The sequence below is a fragment of the Portunus trituberculatus genome, chromosome 48, assembly GCF_017591435.1.
Source record: "Portunus trituberculatus isolate SZX2019 chromosome 48, ASM1759143v1, whole genome shotgun sequence".
NCBI lineage: Eukaryota > Metazoa > Arthropoda > Malacostraca > Decapoda > Portunidae > Portunus > Portunus trituberculatus.
Genome location: NC_059302.1, coordinates 8,788,425 through 8,805,924, shown reverse-complemented (window position 1 = coordinate 8,805,924; position 17,500 = coordinate 8,788,425). Strand labels below are relative to the sequence as shown.

The 17,500-nt window shown below is 37.6% G+C and overlaps 1 protein-coding gene across 1 annotated transcript in view; it reads right to left on the bottom strand.

Moving 5' to 3' along the window:
- Positions 1-1,901: 1,901 nt before the first annotated feature.
- The window catches only part of LOC123498404, a 34,223-nt gene continuing 18,624 nt past the window's right edge, over positions 1,902-17,500 (bottom strand). The window contains exons 5-7 of the mRNA XM_045245511.1: positions 10,640-10,876; positions 10,076-10,245; positions 1,902-2,539 (exon numbers count right to left, since the gene is read on the bottom strand). Coding sequence (XP_045101446.1) covers positions 2,335-2,539; positions 10,076-10,245; positions 10,640-10,876 — 612 coding nt within the window. The 3' untranslated portion in view covers positions 1,902-2,334. The remainder of the gene's footprint in view (positions 2,540-10,075; positions 10,246-10,639; positions 10,877-17,500) is intronic.

Sequence of the window (17,500 nt, the reverse complement as noted above, 5' to 3'; positions counted from 1 at the left end):
GCAAGAAATGAGTATGTGAGGGTAAGGAGGGAGGAAGAAAGAAAATTTGAAAAAGATATTGTAGACAAGAGTAAGGAACATCCAAAATTGTTTTACAGGTTCATAAATGGTAAACTTAAAAAGAGAGAGTCCATTGAAAGATTAAAAGGAGAGCAAGGGATAGTAGATGACCCTAAGAATATAGCGGAATTGCTAAATAATAGGTTTCAGCAAGTATTTACTAAAGAAACAATGTTTGTAAAGCCTCAGAATGTACAAGGAAATGTGCACATGGATGACATTAAGATACCTAAAAGGAGTTATATAAAATGTTGGAGGAACTTAAAGATGATAAAGCGATGGGACCAGATGAAGTTTCAGGAAAATTATTGAAGGAGTGTAGAGAAGAATTGATTGATCCATTATATGATATTATAAGGTGCTCATTAGAAACAGGGAAGTACCAGTAGAGTGGAAGAGAGCTGAAGTGGTGCCCATTTATAAGGGAGGCAGTAAGGAAGAGCCTCTTAACTATAGACCTGTGTCTCTAACAAGTGTGGTCGGTAAGATTTGTGAGAGGGTGATAAAGAAATATTGGATACGGTTCCTGGAGGATCATAAGTTATTATCGGATCATCAATTTGGCTTTAGGAAAGGGAGGTCATGTGTAACAAATCTACTGAGCTTTTATTCAAGAGTGGTTGACAAAATACAAGAGAGAGAGGATGGATGGACTGTGTATATTTGGATTTAAAGAAAGCTTTTGACAAGGTACCTCACATGAGACTGCTATGGAAATTAGAGATTTATGGAGGACTGAAAGGAAAAGTGTTAAAGTGGATGGAAAACTACTTGAGATGGAGGGAGATGAGAACGGTAATAAGGGATGCAAAGTCGGACTGGTTGGTGGTGGAGAGTGGAGTCCCACAAGGCTCAGTGCTGGCACCAATACTTTTCCTTGTATATATTAATGACATGCCAGAGGAGTAAACAGTTATATTAATTTGTTTGCGGATGATGCGAAGTTGTGTAGGTGTGTGAAGAGTGAAGAAGATTGTGAAATTTTACAGGCAGACCTGGATAAGATTTGGGAGTGGAGCAAGAGGTGGCAAATGGAATTTAATCTGAGCAAAAGTCATGTGATGGAGATGGGAAGAGTGGAAGACGGCCAAGAGGGTCATATAAGATGGGTGAAGAAGTAGTGTTGAAAAAGGTGGAAAAGGAAAAGGATTTGGGAGTGATAATACAAGACCATGGGCAGTTTGAGGCTCATATTGATAAGATGTTTGGAGAAACGTATAATTTGATAAAAATATTGGATTAGCCTTCCATTATATGGATAAAGATATGATGAAGAAATTAATTAGTATGGTAATTAGACCAAGATTGGAATATGCTGGAGTGGTTTGGTCCCCTTATAAAAGAAGCATATAAGGAAGTTGGAGAGATTGCAGAGAATGGCAACAAAAATGGTTCCGGAATTGGCAGAAATGACCTATGAGGAGAGATTAAAAGAAATGAATTTGCCTACCTTGGAACAAAGAAGAGAAAGAGGAGATTTAATACAGGTTTATAAACTGTTGAATGGACTGGATGAAGTGGATAATGAGCAAATGATGTTGAGAGAGGAAAACTTAAGTAGAACTACAAGATCGCATAGTAAAAAGATAGCCAAGGGAATATGCTTGAAGGATGTGAAAAAATATAGTTTCCCACAAAGATGTGTGGAGGTGTGGAATGGCTTGAGTGAGGAGGTGGTGTCAGCAAGGAGTGTGCATAGTTTTAAAGGAAAGTTGGATGTGTGTAGATATGGAGACGGGGCCACACGAGTATGATACCCAGGCCCTGTAAAATTACAACTAGGTGAATACACACACACACACATCGAAGGAATATTATGTAATAAAGAAAAGATCTTTAAATTATTATAGAAATGTTGTCATTATATATTTTCTTTCTTGTTTTATTCACAATCTAAAAAAAATTTCCTTAAACTCAAGTTAACATACATCAATCATTTACAAATAATAGTAAATACAAGAAAAAAATGTGTAAAATTATCTAAATGAGTATTCAGACACCATAAAGATACTACAATGAAAATCAGACATACAACACATGTAGACATCTTTAAACTTAAGTCTTTATAGTTTTCCTAAGCTACTTCCATATATACAGCACCAGGTACAGAGGATGTGAGAAAGGCATGCAGAGGTGCTTGGCTTTTATAATAAATTCAAATATTCTTTCCATGGCTAGGTAATTGTATTTTCAAAGGAGTATATGCATATAGATAATTGCATATTCACAACTCATATGTTGTAAAAATTCACATAAAAAGTATGTGTGTGTAATCTATTCAGTTTCTCTGTAGTAATAATTCTTCTGAGCCATGACATAATGTGATCTGGAGGGTGGATCAACAATTGCCACAGGGTGCCTGCTTCGAGCATAACGGGAGGAGTAGAGAAGGAAGCCCATCAGAATGGCCAGCCCAGCCAAACATGTTGCCTGAGTGTTGATCACCCAAGCCTCATCCGGCATCTGAGAGTATTGTGTGCTGTAACAGGTGAAGAACAAACCATTCAAGACCATAAGTGGTGACTTCCTGTCCCTAAAACTGTCTCTATGAGATGGGCTGGAAAGCAACTGACACCATGCATGAGGAACATGCAAAACTAAGAGACAAAGGTCAAATGGCAGGTGAGTAAACCGACTGACAGATTACCAGATAGGAAAGAAGACCTACTAGGTTGCCTATTCTCTGCTCTGATAACATATACAGTAACATGAAGGAACACAGACCCACACTACTTCTTTCTAGAATAGTTTTGAGCCCATTCTTGCCATCTCTATCAACAAAATGGATGATGCAATCAAGCTTGGCTATCCATTCTATTTTAACATGATGGCTGTGCCTTAGCTTTGACTGACTGTTCATAACAAGATACTGACATTAGCTTTAGGAGAGAGAGAGAGAGAGAGAGAGAGAGAGAGAGAGAGAGAGAGAGAGAGAGAGAGAGAGAGAGAGAGAGAGAGAGAGAGAGAGAGAGAGAGAGAGACTCCATTCTGCTTATCTTGTCAAATAAAAATATTTGATTAGTTCTATATATATGCCACATGTGACTATAAACCTGTTTCCCTATATTTGGTCTATATTTCAGATAGTATGGTGGCATGGATAGAAAATCTTGGTAAACACTACTACAGTGAAAGAGATCACTTCTATAATCATAACAGCTAGACTTAAATCTAAGAGGAAGAACATTACAGTCTTTTGTTTTCTGGTCAGGCTAAACTTGGGAAAAAAAAAAAAAAAAAAAAAAAAAAACGTAGACTTGAAACACTAATTTTCGATCATTGATGGCAACTTTATTCCTTTTCATTCATTTGCAAGGAAAATAAGTCAATGAGAAATACTAAATCACATGAAATGTAATGTTATAATTTTGGATATCGTACTAAGTTAAGAAATTGATTTACTTCATATTTTCAGATATTAATGGTATCTCAAAATAAGAAAAGAGAAATACAAAGTACTAGAACATGGTACATGAGAGTAGTATATGCAATACAAAGTACTAGAACATGGTGCATGAGAGTAGTATATGCAAGGAAAGTTCTCATATTGCTTTCCTGTACATACTTTGCTGGTGATTGTAATCCATGTGACAAAGGTGCAAAGTGCTGGTATTTCTAACTAAAAATACAGTGCAGTAAGTGATGGGGGAGAAATCACTTGGTTAGCTTAATCTGGTCACAACAAGATGCATTTTCATCAAGATCTGTCCATACAGTATATGCTCACTTAGCCAATATTCACTTGATTGCTTCCCAATTTAATAATGTACGATATTTTCTCTTAGATGTACTAACTTCTTCACCTACAGTACCAGCAGTTTTAATTAATAACAGCAGTGTCCTAATTAGTATTAGCATAAATGATAGGGGTATGTCAAAATGTATCACTAAATTTAAAATAAGCTGAAGTTTTAAACTTAAAAAATGTAAGAGTCCTCTCCCAGGCTTGACATCATCTCTCCTCATGTTTTCAAAGAAGCTAAATATGAATAATTTAAACCTGTTACTTTATTGTTTATTAAATTCCTGCAGTTCTAATGAGTGGGAGCTCGCTTATGTAATTCTGATAAAAAAAAAGAAGTAAATCTTTATCCATGCAGTAATTATTAATGTAGCCTCAATTGTACACAAAATGCTGGAAAGATGTAATAGGAGATAAACTTGTTAATCATTTAAAGGAAAACATCTGACTTAGAAATCTTAATATGGCCTTCATTACAACAAAATGTACTCTTGTTTAATGTACCTCTTAAGTCTATGATATTCTAAACCAGACTTCACAAATCTTGATTTTCAAAATCCCTTCAACAAAGTACCCTACAAAAATTTGCTGATTAAACTAAAGTCACATGATATTCAAAGTTGGGTACTGAGATGGGTAGAAAACTGGTTAACCACACCATTAACAAATAAAAGCATCCAAGTGCATTAATTCAATCAGTGGGGTGTCACAGGGCTTTGTTCTAATTCTTATTCTCTTCCTTGTTTATATCAATATAATGAAGGTGTCACCAGTTTAATACGGGAGTTTGGCAATGACATCATAATAGCAAATACTTGAGTCTTTAATGAACAACTAAAAGTAATGTAAAACAATTTAGGCAAACTGTCAGTATGTGGATAAGTATAAACAACTTCATACAAGGTACCAAAATAAAAGAGAAAAGTATATTATGAATGGTACCATTCTTAAAAGCATAGATGTCTAAATGAATTCAGAAGTAACTATATCAAGCAGCTTCAAACTCAGCAAAAAATGTTCACAAGTCATACAGAAAGTAAAAAAAAAAAGCTTAATTGACAACCAATTTGAATATAAATGTAAAGATACGATCCTCACTCTGTATAGCTCCTTAGTTCACTCACTTTCAGATTAGTCATGTCTTCTGTCTTTTTCTAGTTCTAAAATTGCTCTGTCAGCAAAATACAATAGAATTTTACATAAACAGGTCTACAGTAATTTTTTTTGGATCTTGAAACACACACACACACACACACACACACACACACACACACACACACACACACACACACAAGGAAACACATTGAGATGGATGGAAAATTATTTGAGGGGGAGAGAAATAAGGACGGTAGTCAAAGATATGAAGTCCAAGTGGAGAGCAGTAGAAAGCGGTGTGCCATAGGGGTCAGTATTGGCGCCAATACTTTTTTTCATTTATATAAATTACAAGCCAGAAAGAGTGAAGAGCTAGATAAATCTGTTTGCTGACGATGCGAAACTGTGCAGAGTTATAAAGCAAAAAGAGGATTGTGAAATACTGCAAGAAGACCTAAATAAGATCTGGGAATGGAGTAAAAAGTGGGAGATGGAATTCAATGTGGACAAAAGTCATGTCATGGAAATGGGAAAGAGTGAAAGATAACCCATGGGAATCTATAAGATGGGAGATGGAATAGAACTGGAGAAAGTTAAAAAGGAAAAGGACTTGGGAGTGACAATGGAAGAAAATAATCAACTGGCAAGCCATATTGATAGAATTTGCTAAAGAATATTGGAATAGCATTTCACTACATGGACAAAGAAATGATGAAGAAACTGATAAGTACTATAATAAGACCCAGATTGGAATATGCAGGAGTAGTGTGGACCCCTATAAAAAAAACACATAAGGAAGCTGGAGAGACTACAAAAAATGGCTACAAAAATGGTCCCAAAACTTGAAGGGATGACATATGAGGAGAGACTAAAGGCTATGGATCTTCCAACATTGGAGTAGAGAAGGGAGAGAGGGGATCTAATACAAGTTTATAAATTGATAAAGGGAATGGACCAAGTGGACAATGAGTATCTGATCCTGAGAGAAGAATATGCCAGTCGAAACACAAGATTGCATAGTAAGAAGCTGAGGAAGGGAAGATGTGTAAGAGATATTAAAAAGTATAGTTTTCCGCAAAGATGTGTTGAGACGTGGAACAGTTTGAATGAAGAAGTAATGTCTGCAACGAGTGTGCATAGTTTTAAAGTAAGATTGGATAAGTGTAGATATGGAGACAGGGCCACACGAGCATAAAGCCCAGGCCCTGTAAAACTACAACTAGGTAAATACAACTAGGTAAATACACACAACACACACACACACACACACTTCAGTATTGGCACCAATACTTTTTCTCATATACATAAACGACATGCCTGAAGAAATGAACAGCTACATAAATCTGTTTGCGGACGATGCGAAACTGTACAGAGTTATAAAGCAAAAAGAGGATTGTGAAATACTACAGGAAGACATAAATAAGATCTGGGAATGGAGTAAAAAACTGGGAGATGGAATTCAATGTGGACAAAAGCCATGTCATGGAAATGGGAAAGAGTGAAAGACGACCCGTGGGAATCTATAAGATGGGAGATGGAGTAGAACTGGAGAAAGTAAAAAAGTAAAAGGACTTGGGACTGACAATGGAAGATAACAATCAACCAGCAAGCCATATTGATAGAATTTTCAGAGAGACATATAATTTGCTAAGGAATTTCACTACATGGACAAAGAAATGATGAAGAAATTGATAAGTACTATAATAAGACCCAAATTGGAATATGCAGGAGTAGTGTGGATCCCCCACAAAAAGAAACACATAAGGAAATTGGAGAGACTACAAAAAATGGTTACAAGAATGGTTCCAGAATTTGAAGAGATGACATATGAGGAGAGACTAAAGGCTATGGATCTACCAACTCTGGAACAGAGAAGGGAGAGAGGGGATCTGATACAGGTTTATAAATTGAGCAACAGAATGGACCAAGTGGATAATGAGAAACTGATCCTGAGAGAAGAATATGACATTCGAAGCACAAGATCGTACAGTAAAAAGCTGAGGAAGGGAAGATGTCTGAGAGATGTTAAAAAATATAGTTTCCTGCAAAGATATGTTGAGACGTGGAACAGTTTGAGTGAAGAAGTGGTGTCGGCAATGAGTGTGCATAGTTTTAAAGAAAAATTGGATAAGTGTAGATATGGAGACGGGGCCACATGAGCGTAAAGCCCTGTAAAACTACAACTAGGTAAATACAACTAGGTGAAATACACACAAAAATAATAGAAAAATAGTTAAAGATAGATGGATGCAACAGCTAGAAGAGTCACATACAATAACTGGACGACAATTTGGTTTCAGAAGAGGAAGATGAACTTAGAGTTTCTACAGTAGAGCAATAGATATAATTAAGAAGGACAGATGGGCAGACTGTGTCTACTTGAATCTAAAAAAAGCTTTTGATAAAATACCACATCAAAGATTGCTATGGAAAATTAAAAACATATGTGGTTTACAGGGAAAAGTACTGGTGATAAAAGGTGAAGAATCAAAATGATGTAGAGTTATAAATGGAGTTCCACAGAGAACGGTTCTATCCCCTGTAATGTTCATAGTGTATATCAATGATATGGTTAAAAAGGTGGACAGTTATATAAGCTTATTTGCAGATGATGCAAAGTTATTGAAAAGAGTGGAAAATGACATGGATTGTGAAATGCTACAAAAAAATCTTAATAAGCTACACAAGTGGAGCAAGAAATGGGAATGGAATTTAATGCAAGAAAGTGCAGTGATGGAACTAGGAAAAAGCACAAGATGACAGACAAGATCTTGCACTATGGGATGGGTAGAAATTTAGAAAACAAAAGAGGAGAAAGACCTGGTATTGCAATAAATTACAATTTATCACTAGAAAAACACATAAACAACATAGTTGGGCAATCATATGAGTTACTAAAAAAAAAAGAGTAAAATGGGCATTTACCTATATAGATGAAGAGATGATGAAAAAAACTAATAGAATACATCATTTGACCTAAACTAGAATATGCTGCACTTATATAGTCACCACATAATACGAAAGATATAAAGAAGATAGAAAGGATTCAAAGAGCTGCAACCAAAATGGTTCAAAGTTTGAAAGACCTAATGTATGAGTACAGATTAAAGATATTAAAACTTCCAACACTGCAACAGAGGAGAGAAAGAGGGGACCTAATTGCTATATACAGAGCATGGAAGGGGATGGACACAATTGACAAAGAAGACCTATTGGTGTAGGACTCAAGAAATACAAGAGGACATGGCATGAAATTGAAAATGACTGCATGTAGAAGAGACATTAAGAAATATAGTTTTCCAAACAGAAGCATAGAAATATGGAACAATTTGGATGAAACAGTGGTTCAAGCAAGAAATATGCATGACTTTAAAGCTAAACTGGATGACTATAGGTATGGAGACAAGACAACATGAGCATAGCTCTTTTTCTCTACAACACAACTACATAAATACACACACACACACACACACACACACGCCGCATAGTGTAGTGGTTAGCACGCTTGACTCACAATCGAGAGGGCCAGGTTCGAATCCCGGTAAGCGGCGAGGCAAATGGGCAAGTCTCTTAATGTGTGGCTCCTGTTCACCTAGCAGTAAATAGGTACAGGATGTAACTTGAGGGGTTGTGGCCTCGCTTTCCTAGTGTGTGGAGTGTGTTGTGGTCTCAGTCCTACCCGAAGATCGGTCTATGAGCTTTGAGCTCGCTACGTAATGGGGAAGACTGGCTGGGTGACCAGCAAGGTGAATCACTCACACACATACACACACACACACACACACACACACATGCACACTCGCATATGCATATGCATACACACACACACACACCCACATACACAAAAAGTTCTATCAATGTGGCTATCTTTTCCTTGCCTTTCCTTTAGCAAATCTCCCTCCCTCCTCCCATAAAAATCACTGGTAGTGCCTTCATATGGCATTTATTTTGTTGATCATAAACTAAGTAAAAGAGTAAAATTTAGTTGTGACACATCATAAGGAAATGACTCACTTGTCACTTGACCCATAATCAGGGTAACTGAAATTGCTTCTTTAAATTTGACTACAATTTCCACATGGATCACTTCATTGCTATGGATAAGTGAGCAGTTACTGTACATATAATTGTGGCTCTGTAACTTTTATCATGAGTGCATGAACAGAGTGAAGTATGTTACATAAAAAAAAAAAAAAAAAAAAAAAAAAAAAAAAAAGATACTGGTCTGTCATTCTCATTGATATGGCATCAACTAAGTTCACTTGATGCACAAGATAAATCAAATCCTACCTCAAGTGGACTACACAGCAGGAGGAGGTGAACAGTTTGATGATGTTACACGTCCACACAAACAGTACAGGTGTATTCAGTCTATATGACACAGGCAAAGACTGTATGCGAGGCTCTGAACACAGACTTTCACTGTTTGAGACATTTAAATGAAATAAAAGTTGGTTGGCACAAGTGACATCTATAATTGCAAAATATCTGTATAGAAAAAATATCAATATTTTTCCACTTGAATCTATGTATCAGCAGCTTTATAGAATCTAAAAAGCTTTGAAAACAATGTGTCTAACTTCTGTTTCTAAGACCACTAACTTGCCTGTAGCTTCTTTTTCATTTTGTCCAAAGTTGCACTCTTTTCGTTTAGTTCTCTTATTTTTTTAGTCTCCGCATTTATATACCTTTTATGTGTATACTTCTGTTTACTCTTCCACTCCATTTAATTCAATCTCTTCATGCACTATGATAACTGATCAGACTAAAAATACATGAAAGTTATCCTGTGATGCATCATATTGAAGGAAAACAATTTTTGAATAGCCACATTCATACCAGAGGTATAACTTCTCAAGGTTAATTCCTTCAACCATAACAGACATCAAACCATTCATATACATCTATTATTCATGTTATTCCTTCTGCTTGCACTATGTACAAGTATATCTCACATCACTCACCTCAGTTACACTTAGATGACTAAAGGCAAAGTCTCAACTGTCCTAGATTCCTTCTAAAATATAATATAATCTGCATGGATGATGAGTATGAAAAAACACATCAGATGAAGAGACAGGCAATTCAGAAAGTTAATATAATTTGTACCAATCCTCTCCCATTAACAAACATTTAGTAATAAATTATTTTTAAGTGGAGTTGAAAGTAGTATCTCACCTGAGGGAAAAGAAGGCTTTCTCAGTGTACCCAGTGACAGCTGTGGCTATGGCCAGCATGAAAGTAATTATGCCAAAGGTAGCATGGACTGGCACAAGTCCAGCTCGGAATTTGGCTGTGCCCTGTTCACAGCACAACAGGATCCAGAAGCTGAAGAACCCAACCACAAGCTGCAAAAAGCACATATTGTGAAAGAAATTAGAAGTTAAGATTTTTTCATAACATCATATCTCTACTGATGCATATTTCTTGGAAGTTCTCCCAGAGACAGCTGTAACACACACTTCATTTCCTTTTGGCAATACATTTCCTCTTAGACTGCTTTAATGGCAACTCACAGCCTGGACCAAATCTGGGGATTACACTGGAGGCCTAACCACAATGTATGAATTATGGTGTAAATATACCTACCTATTTAAACCCAATGTCTACCTCAAAATTATCCACTTGTCCTTTCTTACAAGTAACATTTTATATATCATCCTTATATTACAATTTATGTGATTTATATATAACAACACATCACAGCATTCCTGAGCAGCCAAGGTGGGGAAGCTGCCTCACCGTGTGTGTTACCTGCAGGGCAAAGAGTCCAATAGTTATCACCCCCAACCAGGAGTGGAGGGAGTACAGGTTAGGGATAGGTTGTACCCTCAAGTTATGGGAATCAAACACAGTTATTGTTCCCACAACAATGCAAGGCACTGCCATCAAATAAAGGAAGGTGTGCAGAATCTTGGCAGTCAGTTTGTTGCAACATCGATACAATCGGTACACCAACATGGCTGCAATGTGAAAAAAATGTTATAGTAACAAGAATTTAAATGAAAAATCTTCAATCACAATTTTGTAACTTATAGCAAACATATGTACTGTAATATGAAACCATACTAATAGTTTTGCCTTCCTGTCTATATAGCAAGGTATTCCTAAATTTCAGTAAAAATTTGAAAGTACTGTATAATTAAATAGTGAATACAGTGAATGTACTGTGTAATTGCAGAGTGAATACAGTCAATCTATTTTTCAAGAACCTAATGTAACACTGACTGCAGGGATATAATCTGCTGAGTAAAATTAGTAGATAAATACTAAATAAACAAATTAATAAAATAAAATAAGAATAATGAATAAACAACAAACTAATAAAATAAAATAACAACTACACCACCAACAATGCACTACCTAACAGTCTGTTATTTCACACACACACACACACACACACACACACACACACGCCCGGTAGCTCAGTGGTTAGAGCGCTGGCTTCACAAGCCAGAGGACCGGGGTTCGATTCCCCGGCCAGGTGGAGATATTTGGGTGTGTCTCCTTTCACGTGTAGCCCCTGTTCACCTAGCAGTGAGTAGGTACGGGATGTAAATCGAGGAGCTGTGACCTTGTTGTCCCGGTGTGTGGTGTGTGCCTGGTCTCAGGCCTATCCGAAGATCGGAAATACGTAATGAGCTCTGAGCTCGTTCCGTAGGGTAACGTCTGGCTGTCTCGTCAGAGACTGCAACAGATCAAACAGTGAAACACACACACACAAAAGACTCGACATCAAAGTCTTCTGACATGGTGGAGGTTATCATGGTGCTTACTGATCCCCTGAAGGAGAGGATGCAGGTGGCAGGGCAGCAAGCAAAGACAATCAAACACCACTGCCACATCCTATCAACTGGTGCTTTGTGCTTGGGAAGTTGCTACACATACTTCTCTCTCTCTCTCTCTCTACTTTTTTCCCTTTTTTAAAGTTTGATTAAAAAGTAGAGATACTTTAAAGTCTATCTCTCTTTCTGACTTAGGATCATCAAAAAAGCAAGCAAGACAGCTGCGCCTCAGATACACGTGATAAAAAGTACCCTTAACATTAATTTACTTCCAGTTCTCTACACACACACACACACACACACACACACACTCCGCTCCGTGGAGAGCGGACGTGCCTCCTGCTCAGAGCGGCATCTAACTAACACTCCACACGCTAAGCAATGTGCTTGAGTGAGAATAGTTATTGCTATTGAGGGGCGACCAGAGCGAGTGAACGAGTGTACAGAGTGAACGTAGCCTGGTGGCGTGTACATGGGAGTGATCGGAGGTGTGAGAACCTCCACACTCCAAACGACAGAGCGGGAACCACACAAAGGCCAGCCATAGCAGCCGCCAACGCATCCCACCACACACACGTAGCTACCAGGCCTGGCCCCCAGTGACCACACACCCACATGCTCCCAGGAAGAGTAAAAAAAAAATGGATAGACCGGTAAGAAATAAATTACCAAATTCAAAATATGTTGATGAGGCCCAGGGAGCAAAGCCGAAAGTGGCCAGTCAAAGCATGAGTCCATCTTCAACAGGGGCAACATTGCAAGGTAGATTGGTAATGTTGGAGAAGAGATTTGAGGAGTTGGTGAAGGAATTAAAAGTTCAGAGGAGTGAGGAAGAGCAGGATAGAGAATTCGCAAGGCTTTGAAGGAAAGAGTTAAGAGACTGGAGGAAAATGAAAACGATTGGTGGATGAGAATGCACACTTGAGAGTGGAGGTTGAAAAATACAAGAGACGGTTGGAGGAGAAAATGGAGAGTAGTAAAGGAGAAAGATGACTTTAAGGAAATGATTAGTGAGCAGAATGAAAGGTTTGAAAGGGAATGGGAACTGAAGAAAACACAATGGACTGAGTCGAGGGAAGCAGAGATGGTTGGATTACAAGAAATAATTAAAGATCAGTTGAAGGAAGACAAAAAGAAAGGTCCAAGGAACTGGTTAATGTAATGAAGAATAAGGAAACATTGATAAGGGAAATAGCAGAAAAGAAGAAGAGTGTGTTAATATTTGGGATGAAAGAACAAAATATAACATATAAGCCTAAGAGAATTAAGGAAGAATTAAAACGGTAAGAGATCTGTTCAAAAATCTAAATGATGATGAAAAAAAGACCTACAAGAAGAAGTGGAAGAGATCCATAGACTGGGTCCGTATAAGGAGGGAGTGAGCAGACCGATTAAAGTAGTACTGAAGTCACAACAATCTGGAGGATATCCTATATAGAACATCAAAGTTAAGAGAGATAGAAGGTTGTAAAGAGGTGTTTGTGAGAAAGAATAGAAATGAGGAAGAGAGGAGAAGATATAAGGAATTGGTGGAAGAGGCGAGAAGGAAAAATGATGAGCGGTCTGAGGAGGAAAGAGAAAAGTTTTTTTGGAGAGTTATAGGAGAGAGAGTCAGAAAGTGGTATGTGGAAAGAAGGAATACGGAGGAACCCCTAGAGGGAGCAGTGGGTGGACCGTAATGTATACTAATATAGATGGGATACTGTCAAGTAGATTGGAATTGCAAGACTATATGATAGTGGAGAAGCCTGATATAGTGTGTTTGACTGAGACAAAATTGCATGAAAAAACAAAGATAAATTTGGATAATAAATATAATATATGGAGAAAGGATAGAGAGTAAAGGTGGAGGAGGAGTTATGATTATGACGAAGAAATAAATAAATGTGGATAAGGTTTGGTATGGGAAGAACAACGCAGAAGTGATAAGCATAAGGATAAAAAGTGATGGAAAAGAATTAATAATCATGGTGACCTATGTACCTCCTAAAACAAATTCTTGGACATTAAGGAATACGACAATATGATCAAGGATACTTTACAGAGTTTGGAAAGTGTATTATCTGGAAAAAGAAAGGTGATACTAGTAGGAGATTTTAATTGTAAGGAGGTGGATTGGGAAAATCTAGTAAGTGGTGTTGGAGAGGAAGCATGGGAGAGAGATTTCTTAATCTAATGATGGAAAATATGATGGAACAGAGGGTGAAGGAAAATACTAGATATAGAGGAGATGATGAACCGGCTAGACTGGATTTGGTGTTAACAAGAGAAGTGTACCTATGTGGAGATATACAATACAAGTGTCCTTTGGGAAAGAGTGATCATGTGGTTATGGAAATGCAGATAGCAACAACACAGCGAAGGAAGGACGAGACATACAGGAGTGGTAGATTGAATTATAGAAAGATGGACACAGAAAGTTTGAAAAATTATTTCAGAAAATTAGATTGGGAGGAGATGTTACAAATCAGAGAAGTGCAAAAGAAATATGAGATTTTTATGAAATATTATAAAGAAGGAGTTATGAAATTTGTACCAAAGTATAAACCGAGAGAGGAAGGAAGAAAGGATTGGTTTAATGCAACTTGTGTTAAGGCTAAGGAAAAGAGAGATGTGGCTTGGAAAAGATGGAAAAGAGCAGGAATATACTAAATAAGGAGAATTATAGAGTGGCGAGAAATGAGTATGTGAGGGTAAGGAGGAGGAAGAAAGAAAATTTGAAAAGATATTGTAGACAAGAGTAAGGAACATCCAAAATTGTTTTACAGGTTCATAAATGGTAAACTTAAAAGAGAGAGTCCATTGAAAGATTAAAAGGAGAGCAAGGGATAGTAGATGACCCTAAGAATATAGCGGAATTGCTAAATAATAGGTTTCAGCAAGTATTTACTGAAGAAACAATGTTTGTAAAGCCTCAGAATGTACAAGGAAATGTGCACATGGATGACATTAAGATACCTAAAAGGAGTTATATAAAATGTTGGAGGAACTTAAAGATGATAAAGCGATGGGACCAGATGAAGTTTCAGGAAAATTATTGAAGGAGTGTAGAGAAGAATTGATTGATCCATTATATGATATTATAAGGTGTTCATTAGAAACAGGGAAGTACCAGTAGAGTGGAAGAGAGCTGAAGTGGTGCCCATTTATAAGGGAGGCAGTAAGGAAGAGCCTCTTAACTATAGACCTGTGTCTCTAACAAGTGTGGTCGGTAAGATTTGTGAGAGGGTGATAAAGAAATATTGGATACGGTTCCTGGAGGATCATAAGTTATTATCGGATCATCAATTTGGCTTCAGGAAAGGGAGGTCATGTGTAACAAATCTACTGAGCTTTTATTCAAGAGTGGTTGACAAAATACAAGAGAGAGAGGATGGATGGACTGTGTATATTTGGATTTAAAGAAAGCTTTTGACAAGGTACCTCACATGAGACTGTTATGGAAATTAGAGATTTATGGAGGACTGAAAGGAAAAGTGTTAAAGTGGATGGAAAACTACTTGAGATGGAGGGAGATGAGAACGGTAATAAGGGATGCAAAGTCGGACTGGTTGGTGGTGGAGAGTGGAGTCCCACAAGGCTCAGTGCTGGCACCAATACTTTTCCTTGTATATATTAATGACATGCCAGAGGAGTAAACAGTTATATTAATTTGTTTGCGGATGATGCGAAGTTGTGTAGGTGTGTGAAGAGTGAAGAAGATTGTGAAATTTTACAGGCAGATCTGGATAAGATTTGGGAGTGGAGCAAGAGGTGGCAAATGGAATTTAATCTGAGCAAAAGTCATGTGATGGAGATGGGAAGAGTGGAAGACGGCCAAGAGGGTCATATAAGATGGGTGAAGAAGTAGTGTTGAAAAAGGTGGAAAAGGAAAAGGATTTGGGAGTGATAATACAAGACCATGGGCAGTTTGAGGCTCATATTGATAAGATGTTTGGAGAAACGTATAATTTGATAAAAATATTGGATTAGCCTTCCATTATATGGATAAAGATATGATGAAGAAATTAATTAGTATGGTAATTAGACCAAGATTGGAATATGCTGGAGTGGTTTGGTCCCCTTATAAAAAGAAGCATATAAGGAAGTTGGAGAGATTGCAGAGAATGGCAACAAAAATGGTTCCGGAATTGGCAGAAATGACCTATGAGGAGAGATTAAAAGAAATGAATTTGCTTACCTTGGAACAAAGAAGAGAAAGAGGAGATTTAATACAGGTTTATAAACTGTTGAATGGACTGGATGAAGTGGATAATGAGCAAATGATGTTGAGAGAGGAAAACTTAAATAGAACTACAAGATCGCATAGTAAAAAGATAGCCAAGGAATATGCTTGAAGGATGTGAAGAAATATAGTTTCCCACAAAGATGTGTGGAGGTGTGGAATGGTTTGAGTGAGGAGGTGGTGTCAGCGAGGAGTGTGCATAGTTTTAAAGGAAAGTTGGATGTGTGTAGATATGGAGACGGGCCACACGAGTATGATACCCAGGCCCTGTAAAATTACAACTAGGTGAATACAACTAGGTGAATACACACACACACACGAAAAAGAAAAGGAAGACAATATCAATGTATACGCAACATGGCAAAATTGAGACAAATAATAGTCGAGAGAGGGTTGCTAAGGCGTGACCTCGTGAATCGGAGAGCATGATGGAGGGAGGTTTGAGGACACCGAATAACAAACACTCTTGACGTCCCTCTCTCTCTCTCTCTCTCTCTCTCTCTCTCTCTCTCATATCCTGGCATTTCTATGCACCACCACTACTACATTCACTATTAGGCTGTAGTTGAAGTTGCACAAGTTTTTAAATGTATTTTTACAGTTCTATTGACATACTGATATTTTCAATAGGAGAAACAGTCTTGAGAACCATTAAAAGGCTTTGAGAAACGTCGTATTGAGAGGGCTGCGTGTTTCTGAAAGTGAGCTCACTCATCAGTTTGCGTTCTATTTCCTTAAATTTTCGGAAATGTTGAGATCGTATTGCCAACAGTGCGCAGTGCCAATAGCTTTTATAAACCATTCCATTACGGCTCACCCTCCGTTGCGGTCATAAGCAACTCAACCGAATATGAGTAACAGGGTCAGGGACCATTGGTGAAGGCCGGGGGGAGTCTGTAGGCCAGCTGTTTGTGGTCTAGGCTGACATTCCCTGAACCTATTGTTCCTCCTCCTCACCCACCCTCCTCCTCCTAATCTCTTCTTCCTCTATAACTAAGGAGACGGTCACGACCAAGGAGGTTGTATAATTGTATAAAGTCCTCAGTCAGGCCTATTATGTGTATTCTAATTCAAGTACAAGTAGCATGCTATGAGAGGAATGAATTTTTATTTAATGTACACAAAGTCTTTGCACTCATCGAAACTGACCCAAGATGAAGGATAGGTTGCGAATAATTGTGAAGAAAAAAATAAGTATATATAAGAAAAAGACTGAAGATAAGTTTATTATAAGTATCATTTAATAGGCGAAGAAGTCATGAGATTCGTAGCAGTGGGTTCAAGTTTGGGTTAATGGAATTCAGAAAGATATAAACAGAATTCGGCTCACAAAAATATCAGTGCATGAGTGGATCAGACATGGCTGTCCGTCAGGTAGCAAATAAGTAACATAAATATAAATAGAAAAGCTTTGAGGGAAGTACATTCAGATTTCAAAAATAAGTTCAGAATGACCTTGCGTGAACCGACTGATATTCCCTGAACTTAAATGCGCTCTTATATAACTTAAAAGGGGCGATGGAGAAAAGCAGCGTAGATAGAAGATGGCAGATGAAGTCACGAAGTGTAAAGATAAAATATGAAAAAGATCGG